The following is an 18,690-nucleotide window of genomic DNA, read 5'->3' as shown; positions in this document are numbered from 1 at the left end:
TTAAAATTATCAAATAACCCAAGATTAAGCAAGAGCCTTGTTTGCTTAAAAGTTATTTATATTTTCATCATCAATAGCTTATCATTGAACGAAAATGATAGATATGAAACAAGGATAATTTAGATTTAATTAATCTATTAGGCTTCTAGAAAAAAATTAAAACTTATAGATTAAACCTTCTCTTTTGGCATAGCAACAAACAATCTTAATTAAAATAATAATTATTTAAAATGTATAATAACTGTATATATAATTTGTATAATATAATTTTTTAATATATTAAACTTTATAAAATAAATAATTTACAATACAATATTAATAATATATTGTTTTTTAACTATGAATAACTTTATATATATTGTTTTGTAAATTTTAAAATGGTTAAGGATTTAAAAAATTGAACAAATTAACAATAATTATAAATTACTTTTATCAAGGCCTAGAGTATTTCCTAACCATCCCATGTAGGAATATATATTATAATTTGTAATTAAATTTAAAAATAAATAAACAAATAATATTTTTTCATGTTAGGTTTTGTAGTTGAATGCTTTAACAAAATTTTTTCATTTTTAATATACATAAATATTTTTCCAAAATAAAAACTTGCTTAAACAACTATATTGAGTATTTTTTTTTTGGTTTCTTCTCTATGATCACAAATGAATGAATAAATTGAGTTTTAACATTTTAAAAAATAAATATAAATATATCAATGTGATTATAATTTAACTAAATTGTTCGAATATTTAAACATTTGATGAGCTAAAATTGTTGATTTTTTTTTTATAGTTGCTGAATTATTTATGCCTAAACTCTAAAATATAAGATTGAGAAAAAATAAAACATTTTATATTATTTTGATAGAACAAAATATATATAAATAAAACACATTTTTTTATATAAGATTGACAAAATAATTAAAATAAAATATTGTATGTTTTGTTGAGAGAACAAAATAAATAAAACCTATTTGCTCAATCACTCATTAATAAAGATTCTCGTTTGCTACAATATTTTATACCTCAATCATTTTTGCAGAGTTTTAATTATTGATTAAATAGGGAATCACTTTTAACTATTCAATTTGAATTGAAAATTAATCAGCTTGTGAAATATAACATTTTGATAGAATAAAAACTGATACTAAACTTAGACAAACTTGTTCAAGTAACCGAATCAATTTGACTTAATTAAAATTATGATGGAAGAATAAGTGGGGAGTTAAAAAAAAAACATGACATGGTAAAAAATATTTAAACCCACAATTAATACAGCCTTGTAGTAAAAAATGTAGAAAAAAAATAAACACGAGAAACAGTTAGCTTATATAATAAATTAAATTTATAATTAGTTTGTGTAAATATATTAATTAATTAAACATATATTAAATTTTTAATATTATTTTCATTATATTAACAAATTTCATGAAATAATATAGTGAAAGAAAGTTCTGAACCAAGAGAAATGAGGTAAAAAAAGCTATCGGATTTCGGTTCAATATTGATATTGTTCGAGTTAGAGGTAAAAGAAAACAAACCATACTGACTCAATAACAAGTACAATAAAAACATACAAATCACATTGATTCAAAAGGGAAAAAAATAGAGTAAGAATGAGAACATAAGAGCACTCATTCCCTCCAATACAATATATAGACCTAATCAAAGGCCAAATTAAAACAATCCAAATCCACAACTTAGAGTGTTTATCACACTTTTATTTAATAATATATTAAGACAAGATGAAGTGGAACTTCAAGGATAAACCTCTATGAGAGTTTGTAAACCGGTTATTGGAGTGATTTTGTATGTCCCAAAACCCGCATCCAAGAAAAGTTTTGCCCATTCTTTTTCACTCCTCTCCTTCCCATTCAAGTAAGCAGACATATACACGTCCAAGGCAAGTCCTATGAATTGCCGATGCGCATCATCGTCTTCCCTCCTAACCATATCAATGATTATCAACTTTCCACCTTTGTGACCCGCGCTCAAGATAGATTCTTTGCACTTCTTCAATATTATTATACATTTTTCATCGCTCCAATCGTGTAGGATATACTTGTTTTTTTTTTCAACAAAGAATTGCACCCATGTTAAAACCAATCTAAAGGTTACGATGTGAGGAAAATGCATGCATGATTAATAATTAAATACTTACTTTTAGCAAGGCAACATGAGCATGAGGAATTTCTTCAAACATATCTCCACCAATGAACTCTATATTCTCATTATCTTGTAAGTCAGCCACAACATAAGGGAGATCAAACACTTTGCACTTGATGGTCGGAAAGTTTTTCACAATTATGGTCGCCAATGTCCCCGTACCTCCCGCCACATCCACGATCGATGTCAACCCCTCGAACACTGCCTTGCATTCATTGACTATTGTTTCTCCTATTATCCGAGCATCAACAGCCATGGCTTCATTAACCAAAGGACCAAACTCAGACTTTGTAGCCAATTCCCAAAAAGGGATTCCATAACAAGTTTCAAAGGCAGTTGGGACATCATTCTTTAGCCATTGGCCTAACAACGGCCATGGACCTGCCACAATTTTACCAAGCAAGTAGAACACAAACGGTCTTAAATTGTGGGGTTCGTTTTTCAAGAGGAGACGTGAAGCAGGTGTGAGGGAGTAGGCAATATCCTCCTCCTCTACTCCTTTAGCTTCTCGACAAAGAAAACCGGAGTGAGCCAACATGCCCATCATGCTACCAAGACAGCGAGTTTTGCTGGGATTTGTTATGGAGAGCTTCCCAACAATCTCAGAGATGGTCATGGGCTTGCCATGATTCTGGATCAAATCGGGTACACCAAGCTCGACTAAACAATTTAGTGCGGTTGAGGGAAAGAAGCCAAACAAGTGCTTCCAAAGATCGGCATGAGCTCGAGCCAACTCCCCGTTACTATCCATATGATCCAATCTCTTTGTCGTGAGTGTGTTTCTCAATGTTTCAATGGGTTTTTAGTGAGCTATATATTTAAACAGTTGAACCCATATGAAGTTCTATGTATCTGTTTGTTTCTAATTAATGGTTCAAAGATCACATATATATAGTATTTGTGAATGAGTTGGTGTTGTCTTTGAAAAAAATAAACCGAAAATTTTACTTACCAATCTTAACTGTACGCCTTATCATATTCTTATATGAAAAGGATGACTAAAAGATAAGAATGAGAGTTTATCATAAGGTGCACAAAGTTTGATCGAGTAAATCCAATATTAGTTTAAGTTGACTCATTATTAATTTTTTTTAGGATTTTTGAATTTTTTTTATGTTAATATTTGTATGATACTTTGTTAGTAAACATTTTTTTTATTATGTTTTGTTATTAATTGTTTTTTAAATACTTAATCTCGTTGTTTGTTCAGTGTTATTTAGACATTCATATTTTTTTTTGTATTTTTGTATTTTTTTTATCATTAGACTTAAATTGTTTTCATTTATATCATATTTTATTGATTTTTTTTTTCAAAAAATAAAATAAAATAATACAAAATAGAAATAGAAATAAACTAACTTAAAAAATTATAAATTAAATGTACTCTTTCATAATTCTTATAAATATATCCATAAATAGGATCTCTATGACCAAAATGTCTATATGCTCTCACACAAAGAGACTATGGCCTGGTTCGGTTCGGATGGAGAGTTTTTTGAAAAAATTTAAAGAGGGAAAAAAGTAATAATTGGTGATAATTTTAAGGAGATAATGATTATTTTTGTTAAAAGATTTAAAAGGTATTGATATATATGAATAAAATAAAAAATAATAATTTAAAATATAAAATATTATAGTATTTTGGTTAATGAAATGACTTATATGATTGTTGAAAAATATTTGATTAAAAAATTAATTTTTTATAATTTTTTTAAAACCGAAAGAACCGTGCCTACATGGTTGTTTTTCTTTAAGTCACATCAGTCTTCCTTTGTAAAAAATCATTTTGGTCTTATGGAATCTATTGTTATATATTTATAATAATTGTTTTGTTTTTGAACTAACAAATCAATTCCAAAACATGTACAAAATTTATAATTTTTTTAAGTATAATATTCATCATTAAAATATGAGTATATGAAACAATGGAATCGGTGAGATAGTTTTTTTCTATTTAATTAAAAAAATTGTTATAATGTGCTTTACCAGGAAATTTTTTAATATTTAGAAGGTGGTTGAATTTTAAGATTTTTTAACATGTTCATAAGATATTATTTTTATTTTTTCTTTCTAAATTTGATATTTAAAAGGTTTTTAAATTTTAAAATTCTCAGCATGTATATATTATATACTTACAAAATTCAAGAAGTGATTTCGTCCTTTTATTTTGAGTTTCGTGGCTTCGACGGAGACGGTTCCAACCTGATCTCTCACGGTTTAGTACAAACGCCTCACACTCGCGAGATTATCAGTTTCGGGATTAGATGAGCTACAGAAGTGTTAAATCTAATCTAGCGGCTTGATCCCTTCACTTTCGTCAGTCGGTAATGGTTGACTTTCATTATCATTGAAACATGAAGAATATAAAAACGATTCATATAAACACAAATTTCTATACTACAAATATCAATAAAATAATATATATATATATATATATATATATATATATATATATATATAATCCAAAAAATTATAGGAACTTGAGGAGATAATGAATTTCAATTTAAACTAGACATAAATAAAGAATTTTAATTTAAGAGTCGATTTCTATTTCAGCAATAGAAATTATAGTGATATTTGAAAGATTGAATTTTAATTTTTTAAATAAGGATTGGAGGCTATAGTGTTAGGTTATAAATATTTTTTAATTATGAATAAATTATATATATTTTAGTAGTGACTTGTTTACTGTTTTATTTTATATAATTCTTTTAAATAGTGGGCTAATAATTTTTTGAGTGGTGAGCTATACTATTTTATTATTATTATATAATAATTAATATTATTAAAGCCCTTTTATTCTCAATATCTAAACTAAACAAATTTGTGTATGCTTAAATTCATCGGGGTATACTATACCTCTGTACAAAAAATTTCAAAATATATAATAAATTATATTAAATTGACCCTGATTACAGTTAAAGATGGTAATTTAGGTCAGTTTCAAGTTATCGGGGTTCGAGTGGTTCGGGTTGTCAAGTTAACGGGTTTAACGATTCTAACCTAAACATGATTTGTTTAATAATTCGAGTCAAAATCTCTAACCTGAATCTGATCGATTTATTTGTGATCGATTTATTCTGATCGATTTATTTGTGAATTAATTAAGTCAACTCGAACCAAACCTGATATAATTAATTTACGTATCTCTGTTTCAAATTAAAATGACATCAATACAAAACAAAAATAAGTTAACTCACAAATTCGCTTATAAAATTTTTACTAAAGAAAATAAATAAGTGAATAAGAAATAATAAAAAAAAACTCAAAAAAAATAAAAACTTATAAAAGAGTTATCGGGTTACTTTGGGTCATATCAGATCGACCCGATTTTGACCTATTTATTAATCAGGTTAAACAGGTCGACCTGATTTTAACCCAAACATTACTCTAACCTAATTTTTTTCGTTTTCGATCCGAATCGTGTTTTTGTTGTCGGTTCAAAATTGTCTGAGTTAGAGTCCCCTCATCCATTTTCATCACGTTACCTAAAATTATAATATAAAATTAGAAACACTAACCATGTTTGAATCCCTAGGTCCCTTTATGGTTAATAAAATATTTAACCAATTAAATTATATATATATATATATATTTAAATAATACAAACTTATTAAATTTATTTAATAAAATATAACTACGGAATTACAAATAATAATAAATTTATTATTTTAGCTTAAAGCACGTCAATCATAGAGCCGCTGCCACACTATCTATATAATGCTGCTACCGACAGTATCTATATATATAATAACTTTATATCCTATAATGCCCTTTACAACCCAAAAGACACTGATCTTATATAATAACTATATCCTATAATTCCTTTTACATTCCAAATAAAACATGCTGTAAATGTCCAATATAATTCTTGAATGTTCAAAAGACATACATTCACACATTTAAAGAACTCAAGCAAACACACATCATAAGAAAACAATGTCCAAGCAAACAAACACACATAAAAAAGAAGATCAACCCTGCAATTCATCTTCTTTCTTAATCCCTGCATGTTTCCCAATTATATTCAGACCAGTTTGCAATAATTCACAAAACACAATAATCAAAATGTTAATTGAAATGCTTACTTAAATCATCTTATGTACATTTCAGGGTTCAATAATTATTATATATGTACCTTTCAATAGATACAAATGTGCATAACAATCCCTACTTATATAATTATATTAGTGTCATGAACATTGAACTTATAATTCATTTCAATCAAGATAATCCATCGTTAGTGCTGCCCAGCCCCATTTAAAAAACGTATAAAAAAATCCGCTATCCTAATTTTAGTTAAGAATTTTTTTTTTTTTTTTTTTTTTAGATTTTAGCTCATAACCAACTATTTTTTTATTTTACATCCTTAACCAATATGCTACATACTTTTATGTATAAATTTTAATAAATATAACTAAAAAAACTTAATTTTTATTATATGAATTGTCTTAACTCAATTCGTAAGATTGTTGGACTTACACTATTGTTGGCCATGTGCATCATAATACTATGAGAATTAAAATTTTGCATCTACTAAGACCAGCCGCAGCAGGGGAGTATTTGAGGGGTTATTTGGGTGTCAAAAGAGGAGGGTGGGAGGCAGCAGGGGGCAATTTTGGGTGTCAAATTTTGGGTGTCAAAATTTGACACGGGTGTCAAATTTTGTTTGGCCAATGAGATCCTGCCATGTGCCAGGATAATATCTACTTTTGAATTTACTTTTCTTATTTTAAAAATACATTTTAATAATGATTGATCAATAAAAAAAAAAAAATTATATCAATATTTTTTATTTTTCACGATCTATAAATAGAGACTTGGTTTGTGTCATTTGGACACCAAAAAATTTCAGAAATTTTCTACCATATTATCATCCTTGTTTGTATCACCTTTCTTTTAAAATCTTCAAACTCTTTCATCCTTGTTTAGAGTGTTTGTTTTCTTCTTCGTTTTAAATAATATTTGTATGTTTGATTTATCAAGTGATGAATAATATTGTTTGTGGTTAAAAAAAATGAAATTATGTATATGTTTAAATGATGTGGAAGTGAGAGAAAGTGAAAAAGTAATTTTGATACTTTGAATAACACGCTGCTGTATTACATGTTAAAAAGTGGGTGTTAAAAGAGGTGTTAAGCTGACGTGGCAGGGTGTTAAATGAAAAAATTTAACACCCTGCTGTGGGTAGTCTAAGTATCACTGTACCTTTTTTTCTTACATTCAAATCTTATGTTGAATTCCTCCCCAAAAGAATGTCATTGTTAGGGAATTTATTGTAGTAAAACTTCGATAAATTAATACCTTGGGACTTGAAAAATTATTAATTAATCGATAAATTAATAATTTATTAATTTATCGAGATATTCATGAATTTTAGTAAATTAAATAAATTCCTGAATGTAATTAAATTATAGATGCATTAATTTAAATAAATTATAGATGCATTAATTTAAATAAATTAAATACATTCATTAATATTACTAAACCTAATTTATTAATGAATTTAAACTAAGTTCATGAATATAAATAATAATTAAATAAACACATTCATGTACTTGTACATAGTTGTAGAAAAATTCTTTTCATGGTTGATAATTGTCCTGTTCACCCAAAAGTTATTGAAGGACTCACAAATATTGAATTTTTACCATCCAACACTACATCAAAGATTCAACCTTGTGATGCTGGTATCATAAAAAATTTCAAGTTTCATTATCGTCGGAGATTTTTTCATAATATTTTGGAGGGATTTGAAACTAGGACTCCAAATTCAGAGAAGATAAATATTTTAGATTCAATTAATTTTACAATTGCAGCATGGTCGATAGATGTTCAACCAAAGACAATTGCAAATTATTTTCAACAACTAAGGCACGCAAATACAACTACAATTTCAGAAGATGTAGACCTGTTGTCTGAAGATGTCCAACATTTAAGTATTCTCATTAAATAATTGAATTATCGTGATGTAATGAATGTTAAAAGTATAATAAAGGGCATGTCTAATCAATATTTCAAATTTATAATTATAAATAATTATACAAAGTATATATTATTACGGAAAATTTCACAGTAAACGTAGATGATGAAAAAACCGAAAGAATATTCAGACTCAGTAAATGTAGATGATGAAAAAACAGAAAGAATATTCAGACTCGAGAAATAATATAAAAAATACATAACTAGCTCACAAAATATAAAATTAATCCATGCCACTATTTGTCTTCCTCATTTGTTATTGTGTATATTAGACTGAAAATTTGAATTAAAAATTAAGTATTTCCATTCTAACTATAGAAAACATGAAAATTCCACTATTTATATTATATGTGTTTGCTTGATTAATTTTCAAAATATTGTTAATATTTACTAATTTTTATTTAAAAGATCATTTAATACACACTGTCATTTTAATCTAATGGGTTTACAGAAGACAAAAGAAAAAGGAACAAAATTAAGCCTAAAAGCAATTGGGACTGAAGAACAAAAATATAGGAAAAAATAACAACACCTGATTTAAATTAACAAAATTAAAGGAAAATTGTATCTTTCTTGTATCAACAATTAGTACATATATATTGTAATTTATTACTTAAACACCTACATTAATTTTAGAAATAATTATAATTATATTTACACATTATTAGTGGATAATATTATATGATTTGAATGCATACCGACAAAATCAAATATGTCAATATATTCCCAATTTCATGATTGATGTTTAAGGAGAGTCACATAAGACTTGCAAGATTATACAAGTTGTTCAAAGTTCAAATGCGCATGTACATATAGTAAAGGGCCTGTTTAATCATGGGTTATTTCAAAAAAAATTATATGTTTGTTTTTATGTGATGATAAAAATAGTTTATTTGATATAAATGTTCAAAATATTATTAATATTTATCAAAAGTTATTTAAATGATCATTTTATAATAAACTATCCAAAAGAAAATAAAAAGATATGTCGTGTCAAGAAAATTGTTGAAGGGTTGAACATGCATGTTATCGAGTAATTTATCCAAAACTCAGTCTAATTATTCTAACTCAAACCTAAATTAAACTATTTTTAATAATAGTTTAAATTAGGTTAGGTTTAGGTTTGAAAATCATAAATCCTTACGGAGCTGATTTTTTATGAATAATAATAAAAAATAAATTTTATAATTTATAAAATAAATATTAATCAAATTCAAGATAGACATTAATTAATCACATTATTAGTTACAGTTTTGGGCATTCATCCGATTGGGGTTATTTAAATCTGACTTGAATCATATTGGGGATAAATATTTGTCTGAATCTGACTGGAATGTTTCGTCGGATGAATCACCTCTGGTCGATGTCTTGTAAGTGCATGTATAAGGTTTCATGTATCCCTTTTCATTATCTTATTTCTGCGTTGTTGTCCGAGCAAGTTGTTTTCGAACCCGCAGAAACAGAGTTTTGGTTACATGGGTAGGATAATATTCACGCCAAATTGTATGAGCTCCATATATCTCGAGCCTATGGAGCCAGAATTGCTGGTTTGCATTCACGAGATCTCTGATAAGGAATTTGTGCCTCAGAGTTAGACTATGATATTGATGAGGAGATACGTGTGAATTTCTCGACACATAATATGACGTTGTCTGAGAATAAATTACTTGTTCTTGCGTGGCTAGAAGCTCGTGAGATTCCGCCTCTTCTGTACACTTTACATTCGAGCCCCCTCCTTCGAACAGTTATCAACGTTGCCGGTTGAAAAAGCTAAATGATTTATCTCAGGATTATCTAAAAGACGGAAAGCGTACCTCGAAGCCGAAAAAGGTTTAAGGTTTATTCTGATTAGTTTTTATAATGATTAGAAAGATTATTGCATGAAATGTTAATGAGATAATGATGGTGTAAAAAGATGTGTCAATAAGTCTCTCGTAGAAACTCTTGATTGCGGCATATATTGTTTTAGCGAGACACAGATTTGACATATGGATCGGTGGATGTTAATAATATTTGTAAATGCGTATGTATGGATGGGAGACTCTCAATTATATAGGTGCGTTAGGCAGGATTTTGGTTGCATGGAATGAGGACTTGTATGAGAAAATTGATGTTAGCTTTGGTAGATACTCGGTTACGTTTAGTTAAGAAATCGGGAAGACAAATTTCAATGGGTGATTTCTGCCGTCTATGGGCTGGTTCTTTCGCAATTTAAAATTGAGTTTTTTTAAGGAGATTGTAGATGTGACTAGTCTTTGGGACTTGCCTATTATTTTTGTGGGTGACATAAACAAAGTTAGATCTCATCTGAAAAGAAATGGGTCAGTAAGCTCACCAACCTTTGCGTGAGTTTTCTAAGACTATTGAAAATGGTCTCATTGATCCGTCATTGGAAGGCGGACAATTTACCTTTAGGAGATGTAATGGGAGGGGTGTGCTTTGTTATTCATGTATCAACATATTTTTAGTTAGAGAGTCCATATTTCGGGGGTGGCTAATATTTTCTAGAAGGTTCTTCCATGGAGTTGTTTAGACAATCGTCCGATCCCATTAGAACAAAGAGTGCTAACAAGGAAATGTCATGTTTTCATATTCGAGAACAAATGGCTAATGAAGGATGATTTCATATTGCCTGTACAATCTTGGTGGTGAGCCAAATGACGATGGATTCCCCATCAAGTAAGCTCTTTGTGAACTAAGAAACCTTTGCAAACTCCTTAAAAGTTGGTTTGTGAGAGATTGTGATATCTTTTGTGTCAAGATCGATGCCTTATACAATGGGATTAGCGTTTGATAGGGTTGAGGAGTTTTAGGATCTCTCTACTGAGGAAGTTTGTAATCGAATCCACATGATTAGTGATTTACTTGCACTATGTAAGGATGAGAAAAGCAAGGCTCGCCAACATAGTAGGGTCATATGGCTTAGAGCCCGAGGATAAGAATACTAATTTTTTTCACGGGATATTTAAGGCTTAAGCTAAAAACAACGCAGTTAATTCAATCTCAGCTCATGGTGTTGTTTATTAAAGTGAGTTGTTCATCTCGTCAAGTATTGTTCGGTTCTATAAAAGTCTATTTCAAGAGTCGTATAAGGACAAACCTAAATTGGATGTTATCACTTTCGACTCCATTAATTTAGTGGAAAAAAAGAAGTTGGAGGTTCCATTTACGGTGGAGGAAGCGAAGGAGGCTATTAAGCGGTGTGGTAGCGATAAGGCTTTGGGGTCCAATGGTTTATTTTGACATTTTTTTTTAGAAAACGTGACATTTTCTTAAGAAGGATATTATGGAAGTTATCGACCACTATTATCGTTTTTATCATTTGATAGAAGTTGAAATTCTACGTTGATTTGTCTCATTCGCAAGACTCGAGGAACTATTAATATAAAGATTTTCAGGCCTATCAGTTTGGTTTATTCTTTTAGTATGATCGTGACAAAATATGTAGCTAATAAACTCCTTAGGGTGCTAAAACCGATAATTGTTAGGATTCAGATAGCGTTCATTAAGGATACTAGATCTTTGATGCAGTATTAATTGTCAATGGATATACTGATTCGCCTAATTCAGAAGGAAGTAAATGTGTTAATACAAAAGTCGAACTGGGCTAATAAATACAAAGTCTAGTTGTTCGCTCAGACTAGCTTGAGCTTGAGCTCGACATGGTTATGTAAAATTAGGAAAATGATTGGATACCTTGGTAATTGGTATATTAAATGCATTGAAATGAATGGGATGTCACTTAGCTCCCTCCATCTTAGGTTATCTGAAATTAGATTATGAATTACAATCTTGTTTGATAAGAGTCATTTGTAGTAAACTATTTTTATTTATATAACATGTAAATTTTAAAAATTAGGAGTGTTTTTTGAAATTTTAATTAATGAATTGAATTATTTGATATTCAATGTAAATGTTATGTTCTATGAATTATTTGGAAATAATTTAAACAACTCAAGATAAAAATAATGCTTGTTATATTTTGAATTAAATGTGAATTATTTGAGTTAAATTATTAAAAAAATAATTTTTATAAAAATATTATTTGAATTTTTATTGATAAATTGAATAATTTAAATGTTAAAGAATGATGTGTAATATAATAAAGATTTATTTTGTAAATTATTAAATAACCCAAGATTAAACAAGCTTAGCCTTGTTTGCTTAAAAGTTATTTAATCTTGTTATATAATTTACTAATATCTCACTTAACTGTTTAAACTTTGTATAACTTACACTAATAAAATTAAATACAGTGGTAAGATTAATCTTTTTCGTCAAATAATAGTTTGTAAGCATCGCGACATAGATTAACAAATATATACTTGGACATTTCTCAAAACGAAAAATTAACAATCATGAACATATTTTTATATGGATAAATTTTGTATTTAACACTTTTAATAATTATTGATAATAATAATAATAAATAACTTTTATCAAGGCCTAAAGTATTTCCTAACCAGCCCATGCGTTCCCCTTATACCGGCCTCATCAGAGAATAAGTTGTGTTATTTGAATCAAGCCCAAAAGAGAATATATTTTCCTTTTTTTGCATTCAAAAAAATATTTTAATAAGATTGCTTAAACAACTAAATTGAGTGATATTTTTTTTTTTGATAATGAGTTGATTCTTCTCTCTGTGATCACAAAAATATTATTGATATTTTTGAATGTTGTTTATAGATATTTTATAACAAATAAAGTCCTAGTTTTAACTCAAATATTTTTTGATAAATTTTGATAATTTAGTTTGGAAGTTTTAAGATCAAATGAATGAATAAATTGAGTTTTAACAATTTAAAAATTAAATAAAAAATATATCAATGTGATTATAATTTAACTATTTTGTTCAAATATTTAAATATTTGATGAACTAACATTGTTGATTTTTTTTTTTTTTTTTGTATAGTTGCTAATCCTAAACTCTACAATATAAGATTGAGAACATAATTAAAATAAAACATTTTTTATTATTTTGATTGAACAAAATATATAAATAAAACACATTTTTATATAAGAGTGACAAAAAACATCTTTTATACCTCAATCATTTTTGTACATAGTTTTATATATTGGGATGCAATTTTGATAAGCTGTGGGTGTAGCCTGGTTTGAAATTAGTGCAGTTTGTGGTCAAATTAACATCCAATAATGGGCTGCTACTCTTTTTTCCTTTTAGGTCATCTCTATGAATATATAATAGATTTTTCATTTTTGACATTTCTAGACACGTGATTACTTCATTAGGGTTCCTTAATTTTGCAAAATATTATCCCTTAGTCAAAGTATTTGTTAAATATGTTTGTTTGTTTGTTTGAAAGATAGATAAGATTAATGCGATAGAATATATATAGCGACGACTAGCAACGGTTCCATCTATCGTCGATGTTGACCTTTAGGGCTGCCTAAACATTACAGGTGACATGTTTCCACATAGAAACCATTGGCTAAGCCTTATGATTTCTGCCTACAACCAGACGTGTACTTCTTTTCTACTCTCAAATACCATATTATTCTTCACAATAGACTCTGTGAATTAATTAGTTGTTATTTCATAATCTTAATAGCATCGAAAGTATAAGTGACAGGTTAAAATATTTGGAGTGTACAACAAAAAAATAGAAAAATATGGATAAAATTATTGGATTCAAATTGAATTTTTTTCATTTTTTAAAATTAAATACAAAAAAAAAAAAAAAATTATGGCCATGTCACATTCCTACAAATATATAAATTATTTTTATTTTCTGGGTGTACTGAAACTCACCTAAACGCGTATGAGTTTGTTCTTTGTGTATGAGTTTGTTCTTTGTTTATTATCCAGATTTTTTTATAAATTAAAATGATCAAAAATATATTATGCTTTCTGCATACAATGACCTACCATAATAAGTAATTTTATAATAGGTCGGGTAGCCAGCTTTATCTCACATTATATACTCAGAGCCGGACCCGAGGTTTGGGCTGCACTAGCCTCGGTAGAAAAAGTTCGATATATTTTTTGTTGTCCTAAGTTTAGTTTTAAAAATCGATAAAAAAATTTGTTTTTGGTAAGACTTGAACCTATAACCACATTGAAACTTTAGATGTATAGCTTGAACCACCAAGTTACTACCATTTATGTTTAAAATTGCAATAAATACATCTAAATATTTTGATATTTGTAACAAATGGGCTGTCCTGGGGAGTGGACTGCCCTAGCCCGAGGGTTTGCCGGGCTTGCCCCAGGGCCGGCCCTGTATATACTCATTAGAAAAAATCAAAATTAACAATCATATAATTGCTCTTATGTATAATTGTTCTTTTCTTTCATAATCTTGAGTGCTTTTATTAAATTAATTTGTATTTAATTTAGTTTATTATGTAAATATTTATAATTTAAAATAGTGAGATGTGATTTTTATTGTTTGAATTCAATATCGTCTAATAAGTCACTTCTAAAATAAGAAGTTAAAAAAAAAAATTATCTCTAAAATTTTTTTTTTTTTAATAAAAATACATGAAAAGGAGTGGTTGAAAAATTATTTATACAGTGAAAATATTTTTAACCGCTTAGACACCCGAGACAATAGACAGTCACTTACCACATCGTCACCGCTTAGGCACCCGAGGCAGTAGACGGTCACTTACCACATCGCTACCGCCATTTAGAACATTGCTCTTTACCAATACATATATTGATCTATCATCTATCTCTTTCATAATATTTGTGGAAAAAAAGTTCACTTAGACGTAAGTACTTATAAAAGTAGTTCATTTAGACGTATATATTAATAAAAGATCATTTAAACATACGTACTATCAAAAATAAGCTAATTTAACCTCTTTCAGTAAATTATAGTTAATTTTTATATTTATTCATTATTTATATATTTTTTTTTTGTGTGTGAATTAAATCGTTTAAATTTATCTTATTCCTAAATTTTTTATTATATTTATATCAGTTTTTTTTTTATTTCATATTTTTTTATTAGTTTTTATTTTTCTATTTCTTAAAATTTTAATTTTTTTATAAATTTTAATAACTTATTTATGAATTTTGTTTTACTGTAATGTTTTTGTGTAATATTTTTGTAAATAATTTTTTTCTTATTTAATTTAATATAAAAAAAAATTATATTAATAATTTTTTATTTAAATTTTTATTTATGGCTTATAATAGTAATAAAAAATATTATTTTGTCTAATATTTGATTATACAACTAACTCATTATAATATTTCATACTAATACAATAAGTCATGAATCAAAAATTAAATAAAAAATTATTAATTTAATTTTTGTTCATATTAAATTAAATAAAAAAAATTCTCACAAAAATATTACAGTAAAACAAATTAATAAATAAGTTGCTAGTTTTTTTTTTAAATGAAAATTTAAGAAATAAGAGAAATAAAACTGATAAAAAAAAACTAATATAAAAATAATAAAAAATTTAAAAATAAAATAAATTTAAATAGTTTAATTAATGAAAAATAAGGAAATGAAAAAATATATTAATATTTAATTAATAAATATATAAATTAAAAAATAAAAATTAATCATAGTTTATCAAAATAGGCTAGATAAGCCTATTTTTTATAGTAGGTAAATTTGAATAATTTTTTATTAGTACATGCGTCTGGGTGAGTTATGGGTGAGTTATTTCTATACGTACATATATTTAAATAAGCATTTTTCCTATTTATGATATAACTAACAAAATTTTATCGATTAGCTACCCATGCACCTTAATTAGTCAGAGACATGAGCATTAAATTTTAAACATTTCGCCCAAAACAAAAAGACTAAAACATATGAATACAACCAAGTTTTAAGTTATGAATTTTTAATTTTTTGAATATTAGTGGCATACACCTAAGACATATGAATACAACAAATTTAATTTAAATAAATAAATATAGGATAGAATAATTAAATCATAATAATTTAAGGGTAGTTAGTAAAAGACGGAGAATTGGTCACGCCCCTTGGTTTGATCTCCCACAGTTTGTTTTCATTGGTCCCACTGATTAATTAATTAATCACTTTTGTATGCAATTAATTGTTAATTAGTTAAGTTAATAAGACATTTCAGTTCAGTCACTTTGCATTAAATAGTACTTATTCTTAATTATATAATATTATTTGAATAAGATAGAATTATATAATATCATTAACATACAATTTTCAATCACAGTGTATATGTTTTGTATGATAAAGATGTGGCAATATCTTCTATAAACGCAAAATAGGTAAATATGGTTGAAGTGAAAATAGACAACAATGAACCTATAAAACATTGATATTACCCAATATGAGTTTGAATGAACATTTACAATGAGCATATTGATTAGAATTTCGTAATTTATCTATTAGAATAGAAAATTTAAATAAATCTCCTCATTCATATATTTAAATGAATTTATATGCACTAAAGAATTAGATTTCTTTTTAAATATAAATCTAAAAATATTCTTTTAAGTTTACCCGTGTTGCTAGGTATCACCGCATTGTCATCCTTATTAGAGATTAGAGTGATTTGATACCGATCGAAGAAAGGTCAATTGAATGGAATTATGTTAGTGAGATCTAATGACTCGATTTAGATCACAGTGATGGAAGCTACTAGGGAAACTTTACCCATTTAAAACCTATCCTCAGTTGATTTTGAAGCTTGTTTGGAGTTTAAATAAAGTTAATAAAACTCCCGAGAATTGTGGGCTGCTAAATCAGAGACTAATGAGGAACTTCTTATGGGGAATGAACTAATTACTCCAACACCACTCATCTTGTTAGGTGAACTTTCAAATCCTTGGTAAATGCTTGCTTATTATTTGATGAATTATTGGTTTTGATATAAACAAAAAAGATATTTGACAACAAGAATCCACTAGTTAGAATTCTTAAGTCTTTTGTTAATAACTTTAGCCGAGATTTGGATAGGTAATATTATTATATTGAGGGGTATATCATTGATTTGATTGACGAGTGTAGAGCTAAATATTTTCTCGTCGTCTCGGTTTACACCTTGTTGAGTCAGTTTGTTCCAAAATTTTGTTTATTATTATTTATGTTTAAAGTTGATTAGAACTCATTATAACAGGAAGAATTAATTTGTTATTCATAATATGGGTTATTAGAGGTACCACATTTTATGTCTAAAAAATGCTGAATTGATGGAGAGTACATCTGAGACATTAAATACGAACCCAATACAGCTAACCCGGAAAATGTGAGAAGGTTTTTATCCACCATTCCTCCTTTTCTTTTTCTCATTATTTGGTATATATGAATTTTTGGATTTGAACACATTTGTTATCTTTAATAAAATCATTTTTGTTACAAAGAAAAATAAAAGAATAAACTGAGACAAATTATTAACGTTTATATAATATAAATTTAATATAAAAATACTAGATAATTTAATTTGTATTTTTGCAAATAATACAAATAAATTTATTTTGACAGCTGAATAAATTTTATTCAGCTTATTTATTTTATATTTGTAATAATATTTAATAAATATTATATATATTAACTTAATTTTAAATATTAATAAATTATTTAAATTAAAAAATAATCTGTTTTAAAATAAATTATATGAATATATTAATTTTTATAAATATATAATTATAAATTTTAATTAAAAAAATAAAAAATAAATAAAATCCTTATTAAAAAAGAGTATTAAAAAATCATAAAATTAAATTAAAAAAATTACATTTAAAAATTTGTTTAGTGTTATTTTATTTTATTGTTATCTACAAAAATATAATTAATTATTTCTAAAAAATAATATTATATTATTTTAAATAATAAAAAAATAAAAAATAAAGATATATATATTTAAATTTATTATTTATTTATGAGTTGATTGGGAAATTTGATGAAACGGCCCTAATAATTGTCCTAGGATCTCGCCTAATAAAAATTACGCAAATACCACTTTCGGACAAAAATTATTCCGCCGCATCACGCGACAAAACCCTAATTCGTCGAGTGTGCCGTGACGAGCGCGAGATGTGACTGTCATCGTGAAACTCCAACGGATTAAGGTTCCGTATTTGTCGAGTGTATCGTCGCGTGACGAGCCTGCCGTCGCGAGACGTGACCGCCATCGTGAGACTCCAACAAATTAGGTTTCGTCGCGTCACGTTTGATGCGATAGAGTATTTTCGTCGTAACTCAAGTAAATACTTTATTAGTGTCATTTCATCCAATTTCCTCATAAAAGAGGAAGAATTTATGTTTTATTATCATAATTTTTTTAAAAAAATTTTATTTGAAGAATTTAAACTTATAATAAGCTTAATCAAAGCCACCCTCTTTAAATTGAAGAATAAGTGACATGTAGTACGACACGTGAGCAGTTCGGACGGACATAGATGTATACCTGCCCACACCGGAACAAATCTTGATAAGCTGGCATTAATTGAAATGTATTTTTAAGGATCTGAATCAGGAACAACAACAACAACGCCTATAAAATGGTCCGTCTGTCTGTCCCCATTTTGGTCTCTCGTGATCTTTCATTTTGTATAATATAGAAAGACAGATTG

At 27.2% G+C, this 18,690-nt stretch overlaps 1 protein-coding gene across 1 annotated transcript; it reads right to left on the bottom strand.

Annotated features, from left to right (window-relative positions):
• Positions 1–2,121: 2,121 nt before the first annotated feature.
• Positions 2,122–2,916, bottom strand: LOC124924970 (probable O-methyltransferase 3). Its single transcript, XM_047464951.1, has one exon. It carries the CDS (start codon positions 2,914–2,916, stop codon positions 2,149–2,151), a length of 768 nt encoding a protein of 255 aa, XP_047320907.1. The 3' UTR covers positions 2,122–2,148.
• Positions 2,917–18,690: the final 15,774 nt, after the last annotated feature.

The sequence above is a fragment of the Impatiens glandulifera genome, chromosome 2, assembly GCF_907164915.1.
Source record: "Impatiens glandulifera chromosome 2, dImpGla2.1, whole genome shotgun sequence".
In the NCBI taxonomy this organism is placed as follows: domain Eukaryota; kingdom Viridiplantae; phylum Streptophyta; class Magnoliopsida; order Ericales; family Balsaminaceae; genus Impatiens; species Impatiens glandulifera.
This window is presented reverse-complemented; position numbering and strand designations above follow the sequence as displayed.

What these genes read in the sequence shown, in the direction of transcription:
- LOC124924970 (XM_047464951.1), bottom strand. Translation starts at nt 2,916, where the DNA reads ATGGATAGTAACGGGGAGTTGGCTCGAGCTCATGCCGATCTTTGGAAG.